We start from the raw sequence: 17,724 nt of genomic DNA, 5'->3' as shown, positions 1-17,724 counted from the left end.
CTAGATGAACTCCTGAGGTCCCTTCCAACCCTGATATTCTATGATTCTTTGATTCTAGTAACTCTCACAGTGAAGCAGTGTAAAAGGGACCCCCAGGTTGGTGAACTGAGGGGATACTGTTGTTCAGCAGTCCAGATTGTACCCTGGGTAATGTCATAGGTACCCAGCACTACTTCTCTTTACATTAGTTGTGAATAGGATCTCCCAGTACCTAGCGATTATCAGAACCTAGATGAAGAACGTCTGATGAAAGCTGAACCCAGCTAAAATTTAAAATTTGTAAAATTTAAAAATCAAAGCATTGCCCAGTCAACCCAATAAAGAAAGCCAAGTGTCCAACAACAGAATCTGAAACTCAGTTAATTGCAAGGAAAACAGAGGTGATGTTTGTCAGAAAGAGAAAAGAAATGCACAGAATTTGCGCCTCTATTGAATATATCTGTGTCTCGATTGTTAAATAGGTGTTCCACTCATTCATGGTCTTCAGTGTTGAATATTTCAGATTATATCTAGTAATCAATTTCCATGTTCTGAAACAGCTCCAGTCAATATAGATGACAGCAGACTTTTGATTAAGTATTCAAGTTATTATGAGCGCCTCATGCTGATGTTCTGTCCTCTGCACTGGCTCCTCAATTAATAGAGTTTGATTCAAGATCTCTCTCATATTAACAGCCCTCTCAGAGACTAAACCCATTTGATAACAGGAATATTAACTGAAACATATAAAAATGGCTGAGTATTTGTGGAGAGCCAGTTTCAATTTCAGAATCACAAGTATTCATACCAGGAACCTGAGTCAAAGAGTTTTGAATGGTCCACTCGGGGAACAGAAGCATACTGTGCATACTATATAGCTCACACTACCTGATCACTCTCGTTACAATGAGTATGGTAACACCCATTGTTTCATGTTCTCTGTGTATATAAATCTCCCCACTGTATTTTCCACTGCATGCATCCGATGAAATGAGCTGTAGCTCACGAAAACTTATGCTCAAATAAATTTGTTAGTCTCCAAGGTGCCACAAGTCCTCCTTTTCTTTTTGCGGATACAGACTAATACGGCTGCTACTCTGAAATCTGCATACTATGTGATCTGCTTGTCATATCAAACATGATCTCACATCTACAGGTAGGCCATTTTCTAACTTAACTAAGGAGAAAATTAAGACAGCTTTAAATTACATTCTAGCTAAATCAATTCCTCCTGCTGTGTCAATTAGACACAACATTCTTTTTCACATCATGAGCTCTTGGTAAACAGCTGATGCTTACAGCCCCAGAGCAAACCACATTGCAGTGGTCAGTGAAGCAATTCTTGTATATATATTTTGCAAAGCAGTTTAGGATCCTTTAGGATGAAAGCTGTGCTACAGAAAAACAAGGTATTATACATAGAATTACAATGGATATTTGTTTGGTAGAGAGTAGATGGTATTTCTGGACTTATATTTCTCTTCTTTTATATCCACTTCCTTAGACTTTGTGTTTTCCACTCTCTGTAATTTGCATTCCACTGGCATCCTGCTGCTTTGTCACTGGACTGTGACTTGAACCATCATTCTTCTCCAGAATCACCTGGGGACTTCTTGCTGCAAGGCAATACAGGTAAAAATGGATGTAATGAAGCGCACTGAAAAATAAAAGAAAATATAAATATGCAGAGCTGACAAAAGAAATTATTTCTCCTATACAGTGCTGAATAAACCAACTACAAAGAGAGAAAATCAAAAGACCCAGTGTTTTCATGATCTTTCGGTAGAGAAAACAGATGTCACTTACCACAGGATCTGAAATGCAGTGCTAAGTGTACTTTGTTGATGAATGCGTTAATGAAAAATGCTCATCTGGCTATACAAATGCTTACGTAACCTATACAGAGGTGATCCTGGCTATATGACTGAATAGAAAGTTCACTCTCTCTTGAAAGCATCTCTGGATTTCATAGCTACCCAAAGGGGAGGCCCCAGAACTGCATGTCACCAGCAGTTGTCCACAGCCCAAGGAATTAGTCTCAATACACTATGCAAGTACCACAAAGTGGCTATTCAAGCCACTTGAATATAAGGTGAAAAAATAAGTCATAATAAAAAAACCTGATTAAACTTTGATTTTACATAGCATTTTTTATCCAGGTATTTCAAAGCTCTTTATAGAGTAAGCATTTTCCTAATATACAGTTGCGGAATTGGAGGCATAGAGAGATTAATAAGCAACTTACCTAACTGCATCAAGTAGGTAAATGACAGAACCAGAACTAGAATTGTGGTTTCCTGACTCCCAGCCGACTGCTCTTGCCACTACACAGTGGTGCCTCTCTCACAAACATGACTACTTAAAGAATCTTTGCAACATAGAATATTGAAACTTAAATGCTTCCATATATTTTAATTGACTGCTTGTGTTTCCTTCTCTTTGTTGTTTTAGTCTGCAAGTCTCTGGCTACCTGTGCACCTTCTGAATTGACAAGACACTTAGGGTATGTCTACACTATGGAATAAGGTCGAATTTATAGAAGTCGGTTTTTTTAGAAATCGGTTTTATATATTCGAGTGTGTGTGTCCCCACAGATAATGCTCTAAGTGCATTAAGTGCATTAACTCGGTGGAGCGCTTCCACAGTACCGAGGCTAGAGTCGACTTCCGGAGCGTTGCACTGTGGGTAGCTATCCCACAGTTCCCGCAGTCTCCGCTGCCCATTGGAATTCTGGGTTGAGATCCCAATGCCTGATGGGGCTAAAACATTGTCGCGGGTGGTTCTGGGTACATATCGTCAGGCCCCCGTTCCCTCCCTCCCTCCGTGAAAGCAAGGGCAGACAATCGTTTCGCGCCTTTTTTCCTGAGTTACCTGTGCAGACGCCATACCACGGCAAGCATGGAGCCCGCTCAGGTAACCGTCACCCTATGTCTCCTGGGTGCTGGCAGACGCGGTACGGCATTGCTACACAGTAGCAGCAACCCCTTGCCTTGTGGCAGCAGATGGTACAGTACGACTGGTAGCCGTCATCGTCATGTCCGAGGTGCTCCTGCCCACGTCGGCTGGGAGCGCCTGGGCAGACATGGGCGCAGGGACTAAATTTGGAGTGACTTGACCAGGTCATTCTCTTTAGTCCTGCAGTCAGTCCTATTGAACCGTCTTATGGTGAGCGGGCAGGCGATACAGACTGCTAGCAGTCATACTGTACCATCTTCTGCCGAGCAGCCATGAGATGTGGATGGCATGCAGTCCTTCTGCACCGTCTGCTGCCAGCCAAAGATGTAAAAGATAGATGGAGTGGATCAAAACAAGAAATAGACCAGATTTGTTTTGTACTCATTTGCTTCCCCCCCTCCCCTGTCTAGGGGACTCATTCTTCTAGGTCACACTGCAGTCACTCACAGAGAAGGTGCAGCGAGGTAAATCTAGCCATGTATCAATCAGAGGCCAGGCTAACCTCCTTGTTCCAATAAGAACGATAACGTAGGTGCACCATTTCTTATTGGAACCCTCCGTGAAGTCCTGCCTGAAATACTCCTTGATGTAAAGACACCCCCTTTGTTGATTTTAGCTCCCTGAAGCCAACCCTGTAAGCCGTGTCGTCAGTCGCCCCTCCCTCCGTCAGAGCAACGGCAGACAATCGTTCCGCGCCTTTTTTCTGTGCGGACGCCATACCAAGGCAAGCATGGAGGCCGCTCAGCTCACTTTGGCAATTAGGAGCACATTAAACACCACACGCATTATCCAGCAGTATATGCAGCACCAGAACCTGGCAAAGCGATACCGGGCGAGGAGGCGACGTCAGCGCGGTCACGTGAGTGATCAGGACATGGACACAGATTTCTCTGAAAGCATGGGCCCTGCCAATGCATGCATCATGGTGCTAATGGGGCAGGTTCATGCTGTGGAACGCCGATTCTGGGCTCGGGAAACAAGCACAGACTGGTGGGACTGCATAGTGTTGCAGGTCTGGGACGATTCCCAGTGGCTGCGAAACTTTCGCATGCGTAAGGGCACTTTCATGGAACTTTGTGACTTGCTTTCCCCTGCCCTGAGGCGCATGAATACCAAGATGAGAGCAGCCCTCACAGGTGAGAAGTGAGTGGCGATAGCCCTGTGGAAGCTTGCAACGCCAGACAGCTACCGGTCAGTTGGGAATCAATTTGGAGTGGGCAAATCTACTGTGGGGGCTGCTGTAATGCAAGTAGCCCACGCAATCAAAGATCTGCTGATATCAAGGGTAGTGACCCTGGGAAATGTGCAGGTCATAGTGGATGGCTTTGCTGCAATGGGATTCCCTAACTGTGGTGGGGCTATAGACGGAACCCATATCCCTATCTTGGCACCGGAGCACCAAGCCGCCGAGTACATAAACCGCAAGGGGTACTTTTCGATAGTGCTGCAAGCTCTGGTGGATCACAAGGGACGTTTCACCAACATCAACGTGGGATGGCCGGGAAAGGTGCATGATGCTTGCATCTTCAGGAACTCTGGTCTGTTTCAAAAGCTGCAGGAAGAGACTTTATTCCCAGACCAGAAAATAACTGTTGGGGATGTTGAAATGCCTATATGTATCCTTGGGGACCCAGCCTACCCCTTAATGCCATGGCTCATGAAGCCGTACACAGGCAGCCTGGACAGTAGTCAGGAGCTGTTCAACTACAGGCTGAGCAAGTGCAGAATGGTGGTAGAATGTGCATTTGGACGTTTAAAGGCGCGCTGGCGCAGTTTACTGACTCGCTTAGACCTCAGCGAAACCAATATTCCCACTGTTATTACTGCTTGCAGTGTGCTCCACAATATCTGTGAGAGTAAGGGGGAGATGTTTATAGCGGGGTGGGAGGCTGAGGCAAATCGCCTGGCTGCTGGTTACGCGCAGCCAGACACCAGGGCGGTTAGAAGAGCACAGGAGGGCGCGGTACGCATCAGAGAAGCTTTGAAAACCAGTTTCATGACTGGCCAGGCTACGGTGTGAAAGTTCTGTTTGTTTCTCCTTGATGAAACCTCCCGCCCCTTGGTTCACTCTACTTCCCTGTAAGCTAACCACCCGCCCCTCCTCCCTTCAATCACCGCTTGCAGAGGCAATAAAGTCATTGTTGCTTCACATTCATGCATTCTTTATTCATTCATCACACAAATAGGGGGATGACTACCAAGGTAGCCCAGGAGGGGTGGTGGAGGAGGGAAGGAAAATGCCACACAGCACTTTAAGCACAGCACTTTAAAAGTTTACAACTTTAAAATTTATTGAATGACAGCCTTCTTTTTTTGGGGCAATCCTCTGTGGTGGAGTGGCTGGTTGGCCAGAGGGCCCCCAACCACGTTCTTGGGCGTCTGGGTGTGGAGGCTATGGAACTTAGGGAGGAGGGCGGTTGGTTACAGAGGGGCTGCAGTGGCAGTCTGTGCTCCAGCTGCCTTTGCTGCAGCTCAACCATACACTGGAGCATACTGGTTTGGTCCTCCAGCAGCCTCAGCATTGAATCCTGCCTCCTCTCATCACGCTGCTGCCACATTTGAGCTTCAGCCCTGTCTTCAGCCCGCCACTTACTCTCTTCAGCCCGCCACTTACTCTCTTCAGCCCGCCACCTCTCCTCCCGGTCATTTTGTGCTTTCCTGCACTCTGACATTATTGGCCTCCACGCATTCGTCTGTGCTCTGTCAGTGTGGGAGGACAGCATGAGCTCGGAGAACATTTCATCGCGAGTGCGTTTTTTCTTTCTTTCTAAGATTCACTAGCCTCTGGGAAGGAGAAGATCCTGTGATCATTGAAACACATGCAGCTGGTGGAGAAAAAAAAAAGGGACAGCGGTATTTAAAAAGACACATTTTATAAAACAGTGGCTACACTCTTTCAGGGTAAACCTTGCTGTTAACATTACATACATAGCACATGTGCTTTCGTTACAAGGTCGCATTTTGCCTCCTCCCACCACGTGACTACCCCCTCAACCTTCCCCCCTCCCTGTGGCTAACAGCGGGGAACATTTCTGTTTAGCCACAGGCAAACAGCCCAGCAGGAATGGGCTCCTCTGAGTGTCCCCTGAAGAAAAGCACTCTATTTCAACCAGGTGACCATGAATTATATCTCACTCTCCTGAGGATAACACAGAGAGATAAAGAACGGATGTTGTTTGAATGCCAGCAAACATACACTGCAATGCTTTGTTCTACAATGATTCCCGAGTATGTGTTACTGGCCTGGAGTGGTAAAGTGTCCTACCATGAAGGACGCAATAAGGCTGCCCTCCCCAGAAACCTTTTGCAAAGGCTTTAGGACTACATCTAGAGAACTGCAAATGCCAGGGCAAAGTAATCCTTTCACATGCTTGCTTTTAAACCACGTATAGTATTTTAAAAGGTACACTCACCAGAGGTCCCTTCTCCGCCTGCTGGGTCCAGGAGGCAGCCTTGGGTGGGTTCGGGGGGTACTGGCTCCAGGTCTAGGGTGAGAAACAGTTCCTGGCTGTCGGGAAAACTGGTTTCTCCGCTTGCTTGCTGTGAGCTATCATCTTCTTCGTCCCCAAAACCTGCTTCCGTATTGCCTCCATCTCCATTGAAGGAGTCAAACAACACGGCTGGGGTAGTGGTGGCTGAACCCCCTAAAATGGCATGCAGCTCATCATAGAAGCGGCATGTTTGGGGCTCTGACCCAGAGCGGCTGTTCGCCTCTCTGGTTTTCTGGTAGGCTTGCCTCAGCTCCTTCAGTTTCACGTGGCACTGCTTCGGGTCCCTGTTATGGCCTCTGTCCTTCATGCCCTGGGAGATTTTGACAAAGGTTTTGGCATTTCGAAAACTGGAACGGAGTTCTGATAGCACGGATTCCTCTCCCCAAACAGCGATCAGATCCCGTACCTCCCGTTCGGTCCATGCTGGAGCTCTTTTGCGATTCTGGGACTCCATCATGGTCACCTATGCTGATGAGCTCTGCATGGTCACCTGCAGCTTGCCACGCTGGCCAAACAGGAAATGAGATTCAAAAGTTCGCGGTTCTTTTCCTGTCTATCTGGCCAGTGCATCTGAGTTGAGAGTGCTGTCCAGAGCGGTCATAATGGAGCACTCTGGGATAGCTCCCGGAGGCCAATACCATCGAATTGTGTCCACAGTACCCCAAATTCAAGCCGGCAACGTCGATTTAAGCGCTAATCCACTTGTCAGGGGTGGAGTAAGGAAATCGATTTTAAGAGCCCTTTAAGTCGAAATAAAGGGCTTCATTGTGTGGACGGGTGCAGGTTTACATCGATTTAACGCTGCTAAATTCGACCTAAAGTCCTAGTGTAGACCAGGGCTTAATAAGAATCAGCACCTCTTATTCTTCCTACTCACTGCCACTGCTGCTCCAAGCTTGCTCAGTACTATTCACAGTCAGCTCTATCCATGCATTTCTTGAACAGTTAGAGAAAGAAAACTTGAACCAATGCCACTTTACTTGAAGCCCAATGAAAACCACTAACAATTTTAACAAATTTGTACACTAATGAGTTCTGAAGGATGGCATTCTGTGTGTTCTAGTTCTTTGAGCATTTTGTGTACAAAGAAATCTTGCATTATACACTACAAAAGGCAAGTTTGACAGGAATGAGCCAAGTCAGTAAAGAGCTCTGGCAAGTATACAGCTGTTTCTAATACAGGACATCCTGATAGAATTTTGATGACATCTGCCAGCAAGGCAAGAAAAATTTAGAAATGCCTTTAACGAATCAAAGCCATATTGTCACTCAACTTTTTAACAGGTTTCAGAGTAGCAGCCGTGTTAGTCTGTATTCGCAAAAAGAAAAGGAGTACTTGTGGTACTCAAATAAATTGGTTAGTCTCTAAGGTGCCACAAGTACTCCTTTTCTTTCAACTTTTTAAATACATCATGGTCACTTCATCCACAGAAGTGTAGCCTCCATGTTAACTATACAGGTCTCTTACAACAATGCCTTTCATCTTCTCCCCAGGAGGCAATCAAGGGGTTTTTTTTTTTAGAAAAAAGCCCTCTGAAGGGAAAGCAGTCAGAATTCACAGCCTTTTAACAGATGAGCTCTACCTTAGGGAAGAAGGTTAGGGGAAAACATATGGATGTTGCTATTCTCAAAGCAGTACAGAACTATACCTCCATAATGTAAGGGAAGCTCCATTAATGCAGTTTCTGACCACCAGCAACAGCAAATGCCTGTGAGAGGCAATATTTACAGGATACTTTTACACAGACAGATTGTGTTTTTTAATTAAAACTAATTCAAAATAAAGTCACATGGACTACACACTTGATAAATTCTGTCTGCATGATGTTTTAAATCACAGTAGTCATCACGCAGTTCATTTAGACTGAATAATACATGTTGTATTTTTAAATAGAAATTGAGTATTGAAACATTTATTAAAGATTAATAACCATGTAATAACAGGTATTAAATTTGTTCTGAGAGTGCTTTTAAAGTGTCCCTAATATTATGGGTCCCTAATTTTGAAGCTGAGTCTAGCCCATTCTGCCGTGGTGCTGTGGGGTTGCAGTCTGTGCTGCTTTCTGACTGAATCCATTCTTCTCTCTCTTTTCAGATTACTATGATTTGTTTGTATTATGGTAGGCCCTCGAAGCCCCAACCAAACTTGTTTCCCATTACGCTCAGCACTGTACGTCTACACAGTATGTTAGAATAGAAGTAAAATGGTGTTATCACTTCTACGTACAACATTAGTGAGATCATTACAGGAATATCATGTCCTGATAGAAGGTCGCTATCTTAAAACAAAAAAACTTCAAATCCAGACTCCAGCGAGAAACTGCTGAATTGGAATTCATTTGCAAATTGGATACTATTAATTTAGGCTTAAATAGAGACTTGGAGTGGCTAAGTCATTATGCAAGGTAGCCTGTTTCCTCTTGTTTTTTCCTCCCCCCCCCCCCAGATGTTCTGGTTTAACTTGGATTTAAACTTGAAGAGTGGTCAGTTTGGATGAGCTATTACCAGCAGGAGAGTGAGTTTGTGTGTGTATGGGGGTGGGGGGGATGTGAGAAAACCTGGATTTGTGCAGGAAATAGCCCAACTTGATTGTCATGCACATTGTGTAAAGAGTTGTCACTTTGGATGGGCTATCACCAGCAGGAGAGTGAATTTGTGTGGGGGGGTGGAGGGTGAGAAAACCTGGATTTGTGCTGGAAATGGCCCACATGATGATCACTTTAGATAAGCTATTACCAGCAGGACAGTGGGGTGGGAGGAGGTATTGTTTCATATTCTCTGTGTATATATAAAGTCTGCTGCAGTTTCCACGATATGCATCTGATGGAGTGAGCTGTAGCTCACGAAAGCTTATGCTCTAATAAATTGGTTAGTCTCTAAGGTGCCACAAGTACTCCTTTTTTTTTTTTTAAATTATGTGAACCCCAGCACCTAATTGCTTGAGACCCAGAACCTCGTTCATTAAAAATTAAGCACAGCATGTCCAGTTGTGATGTCCACACTAACAAGGATGTTGACAAATTGGAAAGCATTCAGAAGAGAGCTACAAGAATGATTTGTGGTCTGGAAAACCTGCTTTACAATAAGACCAAAGAAGCTCTCCCTATCTAGCTTGACCAAAAGAAAGTTATGTAGACTTGATCATAGTCTACAAGAACCTACCTAATAACATTTCTGATAGTAGAGAGTTCTTTAATTTAGCAGAAAAAGGCATAACAAGATCCACTAGCAGGAAACTGAAGTAGACAAATTCAGACTGGAAATATGGAGCACATTTTTAATAATGACAGTAATTAACCACTGGAACAATTTACCTAGGTATATGGTAGAGTCTTTGTCACCTGAAGTCTTTAAATCAGGATTGGATGTGTCTCATGTATAGGAATTGGGCAATATCCCTTTAAATAGCTTGTGAACCCTCTAGTGGAGCTCACTGTGTTCTGTGGTTTAGAAATCAGCCAGAGCAGCAGTATAGATACCTAACTGTGGTCCTTAAAGCTTGAATATGTAACCATGAATAAAACATTAATGTGAGGCTAACTTTGTGCTTTTCTTGAAAAATTAATCTCAGTGTTTTGACCCAGAGGGAAATAAAATTGTTTATCTCTAGAATGCAGGAGTCTTAATTTACATTTTAAAAACTATAGTTAGAAGCATTTAGCTGAACTATTCCTCTTTCAGAATCAAATTTAATATACATGTGGCAAATTGCCAGTACGATTATGATGGGTCCCACACTTCCTCCTCTTGTGGGGGCGGGGTTCAGGGCACAGTTTCCTGCCCCTGAACTAGGGTATCTACTGTCCCACTAGTAACCCAGAGAAGGGTAGTGGAGAGGGAGGGACCCGGGCCCACCCTCTACTGCGGGTCCCAGCCCAAGGGCCCTAGGGATAGTACTAAACCACTTGAACTAGTGCTTCCTTCCCCTGGGCTACTTCCCTCTCCTGCTCTTCAGCTTGTGGGGCTTCCTGCCCTCTGTCTCTGCACAAACCGGGTGTCTCTTTACCTAGGGTCTTGGTCTTCTAGCCAGCCATGGCACTTCTCCAAACTCTCCTCTACTTCAACTCCTTCAAACTGCTCTCTACTCCGACTCCTTCCCCTGGCTGATTGAAGCAGGGGTTTTTTATCAGGTGACTAGCTTCAGGTGCTCTAATTGGCTTCAGGTGCTTTTAAGTAATTTACAGAAACCATTCTTCCCTCTATAGGGAATAAGGCTTCTCCTCATCCTGGGACTTACTATCTCTCCTATATCACTCTCCTGCTGCCTTCTGGCCATGCTGTATCACATACGTAATTCATCTAGCCCAGTAGATACAGACTAACATCCCTTCTTCTCTATGACCCTCTTATGGGCTAGCAGCGTCCTCCTCCTGGCAATTTTCTTGTTAGGTTTCATCTCTCTCCTGGTTAACCCCAAACTTTCTACAGTCCTTCCTCATTGCACCTCTCTTGTCTTTTAAACATCCTGTTTTGGAGCTCAGAGCCCAATCAAGCTTTTCTACTTGAGAGAATTTTGAATGAAGAAAGATCCTGGGATTTAGGGGGGAGGAGAGAAGGGGTGCCTGTCCAAGACAGAACACCAAATCTGCAAGGGTATGTCTACACTGAAATTAGACACCTGCAGCTGCCCCATGTCAGCTGACTCTGGCTCACAAGGCTCGGGCTAAGGGGCTGTTTAACTGAGGTGTAGAGGTTGTAGACCTCGCAAGGTTCTAGAGCAGAGGCTCCAGAGCCCAAGTCAGAATGTCTACACTGCAATTAAACATCCCCTTAGCCGAAGCCCCATGGGCCAGCCGGGGGTTTTTAATTGCAGTGTAGACATACCCCAAGAGGTAGGAGTGAGGTACAGAGTGCCAGTCACACAACCTTTTGGCACTTGTTTTCCATACGTTGGTTCATGGAGACTTCAGAGAAATGGCCATTGTGCCCTTCTAGGAAAGTACAACAGCAAGCAGATTTAGAAGAGGTCAGACTCAGAGAAGACACAGAATAAAGTGGGCATTGCTCAAAATCAGATGCCTACAAGTTTTGGCACCAATTTGAATATATAATGCATTTTCTATCTAATTTCTTTTGTTACCTTATTTAGTGGTAAAGAGGGGCTGGAGGAGTTCCCATGGATCCAACTAATTTGCACCCCTTATTTTCCATACCTTCATGGACCCTCACATCTCAGTTGGCTCCCCCATGGGTGCTAGCTGCAGCTCCCTCTAGACCTCATTTATCCTGGTCCAAGTATCATCTGGAGGACACACAGCAGAAACGTGAGGTGCTTTCACCGCAGCCAGAGCTGATCATGCTATCTCCTCACAGTACTCACAATAGCTCTTTCCAGACTGGGGAGAAAGTAACTGGGTTCAGCACCTGAATTCAGCCCAGCTGGCCCTTTTCTCTTCTTCTTCCGTGAAATCTAAATTACCAGAGATTTGCAACCATGGTAGCTCATTCTGTAGCATTCTCTGTATGAATTTTCCTTTTGATCCACCTCAAGATATGCCATTGTTCATCCAAAATACCTTTTTTTGACTCATATTCTTCTGCCATCAACGTTCCTTTCCAGTGACCATAAACATGCATCACCTGCTGAACCCTTGTCCCTTATTTATTAATCTTTATAGTCTTTATACCACCTTGTTGTGCTTATTGAATACCATGACCTGTTTGGGCAAAGTGACTGCATACACCTCCAGCTTTCACCCAGACCACACCACACGATCCATCGTCTACAGCCAAGCTCTACGATACAACCGCATTTGCTCCAACCCCTCAGACAGAGACAAACACCTACAGGATCTCTATCAAGCATTCTTACAACTACAATACCCACCTGCTGAAGTGAAGAAACAGATTGATAGAGCCAGAAGAGTACCCAGAAGTCACCTACTACAGGACAGGCCCAACAAAGAAAATAACAGAACGCCACTAGCCGTCACCTTTAGCCCCCCATTAAAACCTCTCCAACACATTATCAAGGATCTACAACCTATCCTGAAGGACGATCCATCACTCTCACAAATCTTGGGAGACAGGCCAGTCCTTGCTTACAGACAGCCCTCCAACCTGAAGCAAATACTCACCAGCAACCACACACCACACAACAGAACCACTAACCCAGGAACCTATCCTTGCCAACTGTGCCCACATATCTATTTAGGGGACACCTTCATAGGGCCTAATCACATCAGCCACACTATCAGAGGTTCATTCACCTGCACATCTACCAATGTGATATATGCCATCATGTGCCAGCAATGCCCCTCTGCCATGTACATTGGTCAAACAGGACAGTCTCTACGTAAAAGAATAAATGGACACAAATCAGATGTCAAGAATTATAACATTCATAAACCAGTCGGAGAACACTTCAATCAATCTGGTCACTCGATTTCTGATCTAAAAGTGACTATTCTACAACAAAAAAACTTCGAAAACAGACGCCAATGAGAGACTGCTGAATTGGAATTAATTTGCAAATTGGATGCAATTAACTTAGGCTTGAATAGAGACTGGGAGTGGTCCAGTCATTATACTAAGTAAAACTATTTCCCCTTGTTTATTCCTCCCCCCCACTGTTCCTCAAACTTTCTTGTTAACTCCTGGAAATGTGCTGGAAATGGACTACCTTGATTATCACTTCAAAAGGTTTTCTCTCCCCCCACCCGACTTTCTGCTGGTAATAGCTCATCTTAAGTGATCACTCTCCTTACAATGTGTATTTTTTCATGGTCTGTGTGTATATAAATCTCCTCACTGTATTTTCCACTTTATGCATCAAATGAAGTGAGCTGTAGCTCACGAAAGCTTATGCTCAAATAAATTGATTAGTCTCTAAGATGCCACAAGTACTCCTTTTCTTTTTGCGAATACAGACTAACACGGCTGCTACTCTGAAACCTGCATACACTTGAAAACCAAAGGCACATTTTTGGTTACACGACAGACCATTTTTATGCCACTACAGTTACATAGCTGCTACAATAAACAGAAAATGAGAGTTGTTCCTAATCACGAGATGTGTTTTCTTATGTGAAAGATTTTCCGTGCCAGGTTTTATATTGAAATTACATGAGTATATAATGAGGGACTCATTTTCTTTTTCCCCAGCCCTAATATTCTAGCTGCTGCTCTGCACACCTCTCTAGGATACGCCGAGAGGCCATTGGCACAACATACTGTAATCCTAAATACATATTTATAAAAGAAGGTTGGCCTGATGTTTTATGCTGCTTATTTTACATACAATCCATAGAACCATGAACATATGCAATCTGTTTTAGGATAGACTACTTTTTAAAAAACATGTTGTCACATCACCTTTTCATCTAACACCTATTTTCAATTAGGCAGGATGGTTTGATGAAGCATTATCCCACATCCTTATCAGACATGGTTAAATATAAACATTTGAGGGGGTCTACTTCTGAAATCTTGTTTTATAAATAATCTGAAAATAAAACATCTTGTGTGCCTCCTTTAACAGCATTGCTAGCTATCACAATTTTATCACTAGTCTCACAATATTTTGTGGTGGTCTTCAGAGATTGCATGCAAATCCCAGCTTTAATTTTAAAAAGTAATTAAGATTCTAGCTTTCTTGGCTGTGGAGAAGAGCTTGAAAAGTGTGAACTGAGTGTACTCAAGTCTAAAGGATCAAAAAGTAGAAGGCGAACAAAGAACCTGAAATTTTGTTTATTTTAACTTTATTATTTTTAAGCCAATCTGATGATTTTTGACTCAGGTGTTTTTTTGATGGTTTTTAAAGGCTTGGGGATAGCAATACTTCATTGATTATAGCATTCTGATAAGCATTGTTTCCTGAAATTTAAAATTCAGGGAAGAGATGAGAAATGCAGGAAAAGATGGGATAGATCTCATCACTAGGCAAGATGGGAGATAGTATGAGTCGTATGTCAAGGGAGGGATGGGTGAACAGGTTTTTTGGGGAAAAATAAGAAATCTTTACCTATCTAGACTTGAACCTATACTGACTGTTCCATGAAATCCGTGCCCTTGCAACTCCTCCATTCATTTTCATTTTAATGAAAGTCTGTGCATTTTGTGGTTCCAAATGGAATAGGAAGGGATGAAATACCATAAGAAACACCAAGACCAGCTTCTCTTGTATTTATGGCTTGACATGAAGGAAGAAGTTCTGGCAGTCTTGCAAGAAAGTCTCTTCTTACAAAATCTCTAGGAACTTTTTCACACTTAGGAGGTGTGGATGTTTGGATAAGCATCCAGGGTTTGGTGCTTATCTGAATCAAATCCAACATGGCTCTTGAGGTTTTCTTATATATTCATACTTTCCCTTCACATACAGTTAATAGTGGGCACTGGGCAGACAATACAAATGCCTGTGTTTTAATCAAAGGTTCCAGCAAACTTTCCCATTAGTCTCTGATAAACTCTGAGTTCAAGGTGCATGTTTACTTGCAGAAGGAATTTTTATCAGGAGTGTCTCATTTGTTCCCATAAACAAAAATTTTTTCGATAGCAAAGGAAGATGGCAAAAGTTTATATCCAGCTTCACATTGTAAATGCATTTAAAGTATAGCACCAAGTTCAGCTTCTAAAATCTGGTGATGGGGGTTGGACTGAAAACTGCGAAAAGGGATAAATGGTTATTCCCACCTGGCAAAGTTTGTTTGTTTGTATTCTTGTCATTTTGTGCGATAAGATCCACGCTAAGGGCTTGGCTACACTTACATTTTATAGTGCTCTAGCTTGCTAGCTCAAGGGTGTGAAAAATCATCCCCCTAGCGCAAAAAGTCAGAGCGCTTTAAAGCGCTAGTGTAAACAGGCTCCGAGCGCTGGAAGCCGTGCTCCCAGAGCTCGGAGCTAAGCCCCTCATGGAAGTGGATTACCAGGAGCACTGGGAGAGCTCTCTCCCAGAACTCGCAGGCGATCACACTCGCACTTCAAAGTGCTGCTGAGGGAGCACTCCCATGACAGCTTTGAAGTTTCCAGTGAAGCCATGACCTAAGGCAAAACATTTGTTCTTCAGGAAATTTTTGCTAGTCCTTTCTGGCAGGGAGGGGGTGAGCTCCTTCAGAGTCAGGAAAATCATCCCAATCTCTCTCTCAGGTGGTCATAGGTGGAGTTGGGAGGGGTGGGCAAAGGAGGGTGTTTCCCCCCCAAAACTGAAAGCCTCAGGGGAAGGCAGCCTGAGTGTGCAATGCAATGAGTTCTGCCAGTTTGTGCCTCTGAGGCAAAGAGTCAGAATTTTGTTTATAAACAGAGTGATCAAGAGGAGACTAAGATAAGAAAGGGCTGTTAGGATGTTTCCTAAAGTTAAATGATCTGTTCCAAGCTTGGTGAACTGCAAAAAGTAAGTAGCCTAAATGATAGAAAGTAATTATAGATTTTTCTACAGTTGTTTTAATTGTTGTATTCAAGAGGTGGTAACAAAATTATCTTTGAGAAGATAACTGATTTTTTAGTCAAGGAAATGCAGTAGATCTAATCTACCTAGATGTCAGTAAGGCATTTGATACAGATCCACATGAGAAATTATTAGTTAAATTGTAGAAGATGGGGATTAAGATGAGAACTGAAAGGTAAATAAGGAACTGGTTGAAGGGAAGACAACAACAGGTCATACTGAAAAGTGAACTCTCAGGCTAGACTAGAGGAAGGTAGTGGAATTCCTCAGGGATCAGTCTTGGGACCACCTTATTTAACATTTTTATTACTGACCGTGGCACAAGAAGTGGGACTGTGCTAATAAAATTTGCAGATGACACAAAGTTGGGTGGTAATGTCAATACTGAGGAGGACTGGAATACCATATAAGAAGATTTGGGTGACCTTGTAAACTGAAGTAATACAAATGGGATGATATTTAATAGTGCAAAGTGCAAGGTCATGCATTTAGGACTAATAACTAGAATTTTTGCTATAAGCTGGGGACTTTTCAGTTGTAAGTGATGGTGGAGAAGAAAGAGGTGGAGGTATTACTTGATCACAGGATGATCATGAGCCATCAATGTGAGAAGGCTAATGCGTTCCTGAGGTGCATCAGGCGAGGTATTTCCAGTGGAGATAGGGAAGTGCTAGTACCATTATACAAGGCACTGGTGAGACCTCACCTGGAATACTGTGTGCAGTTCTGGTCTCCCATGTTTAAGGGCTAGTCTACACTGGCAACACTAAAGTGCTGCCGTGGCAGCGCTTTAATGTGCCTTGTGTGGTCACGGCGCAGTGCTGGGAGAGCACTAAAAAAAACTCACCTCAACAAGGGGCGTAGCTCCCAGCACTGGGACACTGTTTACACTGTTTTTTCATACCCCTGAGCGAGAAAGTTGCAGCACTGTTAATTGCCAGTGTAGACAAGTCCTAAGAAAGATGAATTTAGATTGGAACAGGTACAGAGAAGGGTTACTCCCTTCTGAGGAACGGAAACCCTATCTTATGAGAAGAGACTCAAAGAACTTGGTTTGTTTAGTCTAACCAATAGAAGGCGGAGGGGAGATAGGATTACTCTGTATAAATACATCAAAGGGATAAATACCAGGGAGGTAGAGGAGTTATTTATGTTAAGCATCAATGTGCACCCCCAGAACAAATACATATAAACTGGCCAGCAACAAGTTTAGGGTTGAAATTAGGTGAAGGATTCTAACCATCAGAGGAGTGAAGTTCTGGAACAGCCTCCAAGGGGAGCAGTGGGGGCAAAAAACCTAACTGGCTTCAAGACTGAGCTTGATAAGTTTATGGATGAGATGGTATGATTGGACTTCCTACAATGGTGTGTGGCCATCGGTGACTGCCTGTAGCAAAAATCCCCAATGATCGGACACTAGATGGAGATGGCTCTGAGTTACTACAGAGAATTCTTTCCTAGATATCTGCCTGGGTGGGTCTTGCCCAAATGCTCAGAGTCTAACTGATTGCTATATTTGGGGTCAGGAAGGAGTTTTCCCCCTGGTCAGATTGGCAGAGGCCGTGAGGGTTTTTCGCCTTCATCTGCAGAATGGGGCAGTGGTCACTTACAGGTTTAAACTAGTGTAAATGGTGAATTCTCTGTAACTTGAAGTCTTTATGCTATGATTTGAGGACTTCAGGACAGCCAGAGGTTACGGGTCTATTACAGGAGTGGGTGGATGAGGTTCTGTTGCCTGCAATGTACAGGAAGTCAGACTAGATGATCACAATGGTCCCTTCTGACTTTAGTAAAAGTATCTGAGTAAGAATATACATTACAATTTTAAACCTAATCAGGGTCTGTAGCCAGACAGCCAGCCCCCCCCCCCCCCCCTCAGACCAGCATTGCTGGAAACACAGGAGGAAGCAGGAACAG

The 17,724-nt window shown here is 43.8% G+C and overlaps 1 protein-coding gene across 1 annotated transcript; it reads right to left on the bottom strand.

Moving 5' to 3' along the window:
* Nucleotides 1-5,343: 5,343 nt before the first annotated feature.
* On the bottom strand, nt 5,344-6,885 carry LOC140906069 (zinc finger and SCAN domain-containing protein 32-like). Its single transcript, XM_073329571.1, has 2 exons — nt 6,348-6,885; nt 5,344-5,759 (listed from the first exon to the last, which is right to left on the bottom strand). The coding sequence occupies exons 1-2, from the start codon at nt 6,880-6,882 to the stop codon at nt 5,674-5,676; spliced, it is 621 nt and encodes a 206-aa protein (XP_073185672.1). The 5' UTR covers nt 6,883-6,885; the 3' UTR covers nt 5,344-5,673.
* Between the last annotated feature and the right edge of the window lie 10,839 nt (nt 6,886-17,724).

The sequence above is a fragment of the Lepidochelys kempii genome, chromosome 2 (assembly GCF_965140285.1).
Source record: "Lepidochelys kempii isolate rLepKem1 chromosome 2, rLepKem1.hap1, whole genome shotgun sequence".
NCBI classification, from domain to species: domain Eukaryota; kingdom Metazoa; phylum Chordata; order Testudines; family Cheloniidae; genus Lepidochelys; species Lepidochelys kempii.
This window is presented reverse-complemented; position numbering and strand designations above follow the sequence as displayed.

Bases quoted from the DNA above. Each gene is read 5' to 3' on its own strand.
- LOC140906069 (XM_073329571.1), bottom strand. From the start codon at position 6,882: ATGATGGAGTCCCAGAATCGCAAAAGAGCTCCAGCATGGACCGAACGG. The intron at 5,760-6,347 runs GTGAGTGTACCT...TTTCTCCACCAG, and splicing joins AGGCGGAGAAGGGACCTCTG to CTGCATGTGTTTCAATGATC.